The sequence below is a fragment of the Platalea leucorodia genome (assembly GCF_965183815.1).
Source record: "Platalea leucorodia genome assembly, chromosome: 3".
NCBI lineage: Eukaryota > Metazoa > Chordata > Aves > Pelecaniformes > Threskiornithidae > Platalea > Platalea leucorodia.
Genome location: NC_138825.1, coordinates 47811503 through 47818225, shown reverse-complemented (window position 1 = coordinate 47818225; position 6723 = coordinate 47811503). Strand labels below are relative to the sequence as shown.

At 49.7% G+C, this 6723-nt stretch overlaps 1 protein-coding gene across 3 annotated transcripts; it reads right to left on the bottom strand.

The window, feature by feature from the left end:
- Nucleotides 1-485: 485 nt before the first annotated feature.
- Nucleotides 486-6556, bottom strand: PDCD2 (programmed cell death 2). Of its 3 annotated transcripts, none has more exons than XM_082307604.1 (6): nt 6255-6556; nt 5920-6171; nt 4426-4563; nt 3254-3369; nt 1572-1688; nt 486-908 (listed from the first exon to the last, which is right to left on the bottom strand). In XM_082307604.1, exons 1-6 carry the CDS (start codon nt 6550-6552, stop codon nt 747-749), a joined length of 1083 nt encoding a protein of 360 aa, XP_082163730.1. In that variant the 5' UTR covers nt 6553-6556; the 3' UTR covers nt 486-746. The 3 variants fall into 3 exon arrangements, with proteins under 3 accessions (XP_082163730.1, XP_082163729.1, XP_082163731.1); XM_082307603.1 differs by having other exon boundaries at nt 487-908; nt 4426-4611; XM_082307605.1 differs by having other exon boundaries at nt 755-908; nt 3222-3369; nt 4426-4611.
- Nucleotides 6557-6723: the final 167 nt, after the last annotated feature.

Genomic DNA, 6723 nt, shown 5'->3' with positions numbered 1-6723 from the left:
CACTTATTTTTGAACTTCACCAAAGATGGCAGACTCCAGGTACAATTCAGCTTGAAAAATCTGCTGCTACCTGCAGTAAGTGACAAGACAAACATGTTCTGGTGTGGCTGGCTCTGTTTAAACTGCTTCTGCACCAGATGATAGTCCCATGCAGAAATAGTTAAAACTATTAACTGAGTTAAAGTCAGATAAAACAATTCTTGTGCATTTTATCTTGAATAACGACTCAATCAGAACATGTAACAACTGCCAAGTTAGAATCAGCGTACCTTTTGAGAAAGAGAAGCAGGTTTAAGTTCCACAGTGAAAGTACGCAGCTTTGTCTTAGCTGTGACTTCTGTACGCCTCCTGAGCATAAGCACTCAAGCGATCCTACAGCAGCCTGCTTTTCTCTGCGAATTAGTTTTTCAGTAGAACAAAGAAAATCCTCACAGACAACAATCAAGTTCTTGAAGTTCAGTCACCAACAAAAGATACTTCTACCACTCCAAAAATATTTCATCTTTATTTCAACACTCAGAATTGAGATTTGAAGAGAAATTCACTGAACAAATGCATCTGGCTTCATTACCAGGTTGGAGCACAAGAGAGAGGCTGCCAAGGCCTACTTTTGGTAGGTCTATCACTGTTAGAGATACGCAGCTATCCGTGACTTCAGGTCAATCACCTGTTTGCCAAGTGCAGAGATGCACTGAAACAAGGCAAGTACTCTATTTAGATGACTCAACGTAGTAACTCGAGGGCAGTTAAACAGAGCCTGCAGAGAAGTCTTGTTTCCATATGAACTCTTCCAGGTACTGATTTCCCTCACCGCAGTTGTCGGCACAAGTGTACACCACCAGCGTTCCCCAGTCAATGCTCTCTCCAAGGCTGTCAACCTGAAGGTGGTTCAGGAGCTGTGGCATAATCTTCAAGGAAAAACAAGGGTTTAGAGGCAGGCCACGGCCCTCCACCCTCTCCCCGTGTCTCTTCCCAAAGAAGGGTCCAGCCGTCATTTATGTTCTCTTACACCAAAATCCCAATCAAAGCTACTAAGTAACACAGCAGCTCAAATGAAAGAAATTTGGAATTCCCAAAACAGCGTAGTAGACGCACAGGGAATGAAAGGCATGGCCCTAATTATTTTATCTACAGAAGTTTTATTTGACTAAGCGTTGCCTGATTTGTAACCCTCCTTCCATAACTATGTTTTGTCTTTGCATGACATTAAGTGTATTCACCATACATAATGCTTCTAGCATTCAGAATTTTACAGCTGAATGCTTCCAGCCAGCCATGTTTCCAATTTACATCATAAATGCTTTTTTTTTTTTTTAAAATACACAATACCAGACTCCTATTACTTAAGAGATGGTTCCATATTCACAAGTGCACAGTTTTATGGATGGTGCAAATTATCAGATGGGAACCTACCTTCTCTGTGTTAAAGTCTTATAGGAACAAGCAGTTACAATAGTAAATAAAGGCTCTGTACAATTTAGCGAGTTAGTTTGTAGCAACTTCAACTACCTTGCTCTAATTACAAGCCGACAACTACATTACCTACATTATCTTTAAATTAACTTACATACCTGGAATTCAAATATCCTTTTGGCACCACATGAACAATTTGGGATATCTTTTTCTTCAGGAATATTTTCACCTGATACCCAGATTGGGCCTTCTCCTCCCCTGCAGTATCTAATAATCTGAAACAGAGCAGCAGTTTAAGTAAGTTCTCAAGACTGTCTTATCATCTTGGTATAAAATTGGTATTTACTGACATAGACAAAGCAGTAAGATGGTGCAGAACAAGGTCAGTTCCTTTAAGCAATACCCATGGCAAAGTCTATCAGTTGCAGATGTGGTATTCTAAGTAAGACAGGTTCTTTATAGAAGTTTTCTTAACTATGTGAATCATGCTCGTATTCGTACAGCATTTTTTCAAAGGCGCAGGGATAAATTGCAATGATTTGATTTCTCTCACTAAGGGACCCAGAAATGCTAGGTCCGGTATTTTATAGCCTTGAGATGGAAGAACAGCAGACCGATAGATCAGCAGGCAGCAGAACAGGAACGCAACCAAGCTCCTTCCGTTTGCAGTTCTGCATCTAAATGCAAGGGGACTGTCCCAGCGTCCAAGGAGGAGGTATTTTCAGACACTCATGTCCCTTGCTGTTCTGTCACTATCTAAATATTTATATAGCAAATCAGGCATCATCAACAAGAGGCCTCTCACGCAGATCAGTCAGTATGGGGGCGATCAGGGAGGGAGGTGATGCACCTACCCCAAACAGGAGGGAACAGACTCAAAGCCTCCTGCTTTCTGGATGTGCGCCCTCACCCCTCAGCTATGAGGTAAAACATGGAGAGACTTTCTTCTTCCTCCACCACTTTCATGGATTTAGGCCTGCTTCCTCTGAATGGAACCAGGAACCATGTTTTTGTTTGACAATGTGGCTTTTTTCAGCCTCTTGTCATAGAATCACAGAATGTCCTGAGCTGGAAGGGACCCACAAGGATCATCGAGTTGAACTCCTGTTCCTGCATAGGACAACCCCAAAATTCACACCACATGTCTGGGGGCATTGTCCAAATGCTTCCTGAATGTTGTCAGGCTTGGCGCTGTGACCACCTCCCGGGGGAGCCTGTTCCAGTGCTCCACCACCCCCTGGGTGAAGAACCTTTTCCTAATGTCCAACCTGAACTTCCCCTGGCACATCTTCCTGATGTTCCCTTGGGTTGTGTTAGCAAGAAATAGCATAGCGGGAGATTTCTGTTTTAAATAGTTGAAATTTTAAAGCCATCACTAATTTCTTCAACCTTAAAAAAAGCCAAACCACTCTCCCCCTGCCCCCGCAGCTGGTGACTGTGACAGAGCTCCTCTCTGAGGTTTTGGTTCTGCTGAGGAGGAAAGCCAACAGGGCCAAAGGCTGGGGAAGAGAGCGATGGTTCCCCACCCCCTTCGGTTAGAACCACTTCACAGGATGGCAGGTCCTCCCCCCACCGTGTCGGCTTCAGCGCCCCTGTGCCTTCTCATCCTGGCCAAGTTCTGTGTGAGGCAGAGGAGCAGGTGCTAAATTCTTACTTCAGCGTGAATCAAGTTCTGCACGTAAGGAAGATTAGGGTATGTTGGTTAAGGTGTGCGGAGGATGAGGAGGCATCCCCATCACCATTTCTAACCGTAGGTATGAAAGACAGTGAAACATTTTGCAGGCGCAAGCAGGATGCTCAGCCAGAACCTGTAAGTTCTACGGCTGCCCCATCTTCTGACCTGCTCCGGTTCGGCAGCTACTCGCTCTTTAAACATCTGGAAGATCTTGTCTTCTTTAGTCTCATGTTTTGCCATTGCTTCCAATGTCTCTTCATCTAAGGATTGAAATGCTTCACCTAGGCAAGAAAAAAAACCCCAAAGGTTAAAGGCTAACGCAAGGCAGCCAGAAACTAAAAACAATACTGTAAGTGCATTTTCCTCTCAAGAATCATTCCCAGTGTAAATCACTAACACTTTTTTTTTTTTTCTTTTTGTAACACATTAAGATTCAGTCACTCACATACCCATTTACTAGTTTTAGCTGCATTTTAAACGTAGATGTCAGCAGCGGAACGCTGCAAAGGGAAGGAGTTAATCTACCAAAGTTTATGGCTCCCAGCGGGGATCGCTGGGGCTGCTGAACCTTCCGCATGTGACATCTGGGCAAGGCCACCCGTGCCGTGCGTGTGCCAGACGCCAGCTCCTAGCACCGAAGGGTCCCTCTCTCACACTCCCACGTTCACATCAACTTGGGGCACCGGGCAGTCTCGAGACAGCCTTAGCCCACAGTAAGGGACAGCGGGGAACCCAGCAGCCTTCCCCCGTACCAGCACGAACTCTCCACCCTGGGGGTGTGCAAAGCCGTGGGGTGAGCTGCACGCACCTCGTCAGTTCTGGGGCGGGGCGGGGGGGGCCTGCACTTGAACCGCTTAATTCACAGTCAATTAAAATAGCCTCAGAACGGTTTTCTTCTAGCACAGACAAGGAGATTTGTTAAGTATTTTCCGTAAATTAAGACAAATTGAACCAAGTCAAGCCAAGCCAATCTAACTCAGTCTCCTGATGCCAACAGCGTCCAGCAGCAGCCCCTCAGGGCCCTGTTTTTCCCACTGGAGTTGTTCCTTGCCTGCGGGAAGCCCACAGGGACACAGTGTAACTCCCAGCTACCTGCAGCTTCGCTGCAGCAACAGCCGCTTCAACAGCTCCTGGGGTTGCGGCTTAGTAAGTCTCTCCCCTAAAAGCAACTTGTATTACGGGATGTATACAAAAAACCTGCATCACAAATGACTGTAGATTTAGCCTTTTGTTGCCAGTAGTTAACAATGAACGCTTAAAAATCACAGTGTTTTATATTTTAAAGATGTCATACCAGCTTCATTAGGAAGAACTACAGACAGCATCTTATTTCTTACCTGCACCGCCTATAGCTCTCAGTTCCTTTTGTTCTTTCGGGTCCTCTGATGTATCTCCAGCTCCTTGTTCATCATCAGGATCTACGCTGCTGTCAGCAGGAAATTCTGGTTCCTCAGGTTCTATCAAAATTTCATATTCTGGAAAAAGGAATTCGTTATGCTCGGGAACTGCATCCGCCGAGTCATCTACAAAACAGAAAACAGGTACCACTTCACGTCGTCACCTCATAGTACGCGTCCTTCTCCCCAAAAACTACGTGGCAAACCACATAGCAAAAATACAGCACAAACGTTGCATAAGCAAGAGTGATTTACATCATTGCTAGACCTGATTTAAAGATAAGGTAAGATTTTGTATTAAGGACAGTAGAAAACTACAATAGGTGATGCGTTGCTTTGCATCTTTGTAAATCTATGAGATGCAGAAGATGGACTCAACAGTGTTAGCACCTGCATTTTAAAAACCAAAACTCAACAGTGTTAGCGGCTGCATTTTAAAAACCAAAACCTGCAGCTGGACAGCTCTGTGCGTATCTCACTCCGCCGAGCATACACGCACAAGCCAAGCGTGCATCAGATGCCCTGAGGCCGTACCATTTTTTATTTTTCCTTTGGATATTGCGAGTAGGCAAAGCTTCCACAAATGCATCAAGTGTACCTTCTGTAATGATGGTATTAACTACGTGCTAGTACGTTTCAGGTTTTCACTGCTTCAATTAAATGTTTCAAATGTCTGACCCATAACTTGATTTGCGCAAATCAACTCTTAACGTTCTGCTTATTTCCACTTCCTACAATCCAAACAGTTTTTGGGACTAGCATCCCACACTGTACGATGGGAGATAGATCACACACACCACGTTTATTCGCACCGCTATTAATGTGATACTTCTGAAGACTCAAAAAAAGACTTTAAATACTCTGTACGTGTCCCTTTAACAACCAGCAAACAAGCAAGCGTATGAGCGAGAGGAGAGCAGGAGAGGGGACGGTTTAAGAAAAGGGTCTCTAAAATAGCACACTCGTGGGCTACTCTTTTCATCTACTGACCGTCACAGTACCCTGTGAAGGCATCACCTCTGTATGTTCCTTTACAATTTATGAATAAGCCATCTCAAAAGTAGCCTGCAAAGGGAAAAAAAATTGGTCTTTTTATGACACGAGGCGGACAGAAAGAGGTCTTTGAAAGAGACCACAGGTACGCCTTAAATTTATCGGCCTTCCAGGAGCAACAAAGATCCCACGGTCTTGTGTCACATGAAGTAAGCATCTAAGAGAAAGAAAAGCATCTGCTTTCTGCTACCTTTTCTGACTTACTGCTCGTTTCCTTACAAACGGTAACGCAAGAGATGGGCCCTTCTTTTCTCCCTCCTCTGCAGGCCCCTACCCCAGCAACAGGCAGGGCCGGCCGGCTCTGCAACGGCACCGTGCCCGCCGCCACAGCTCGGACGCGGCGGAGCCACGGGCAACCCTGCAGCGGCCCCCCGGACCCACCTCCGTCGGGCTGCTGCCCGCAGGCCCGCCGGTGCCCCCGCCGCCAGTCCAGCGCCTGGTGCTCGGGGCCGCAGTAGGCGGCGCGGCGGCAGCGCCCGCAGGCGCGGGGCCCCGGGCAGCCGCAGACGCGGCAGAGAGCGGCGCCGCCGCGGAGCCGAAGCGGGGGCGCGGCGGCGGGGCCCGGCGGCGGCTCCTCGGGGGGCGGCTCCTCGGGGTAGGTGTCGTTCCGCCGCGGCAGCTGGTTCCGGAACACTGCGGGCGAGAGGCGGCCGCCAGTCAGCGGGGCGGCTGCCGGCGGCCCCCGCCCCCGCCCCGCTCACCGCCCCCCGCCTCACCGCAGAGGGGCCCCCGCGGGCCCGGCAGCCGGTAGCAGGCGGCGCCGCGGCAGGCGAAGACGAAGAGGGTGCGGTGGAAGGCCTCGGGGCGGCCGGGCAGCGGCGCGTACAGCTGCAGCAGGAAGGCGCAGGGCCGCTGGCAGCGGCCGCAGCGCAGGGCGGCGGGGCCCGGCAGCCCGGCCTCGCCCAGCCACGCCGGCCGCCCCCCGACCTTGCTGGGGAAGTAGGCGCTGCGCAGCCGCCAGCCGCCGCCCGGCCCCGCCGCCGCCGCGAAGCCCAGCTCCACGCCCGCCGCCATCTTGCCGCCGGAAGGGCGGCGGCCCGCGCCGGAAGCGCCCGCCCCCAAGGGCGGAGGCGGCGCGGAGGCGGCCCAACCGCCTGTCGCGGCTCCGGTTGCCCGGGGGAGCGGGGCGGGCCCCGAAAGGCGGGGTCCGAGCGGGCCGCAGGCACCCAGGGGAACGAGGACACA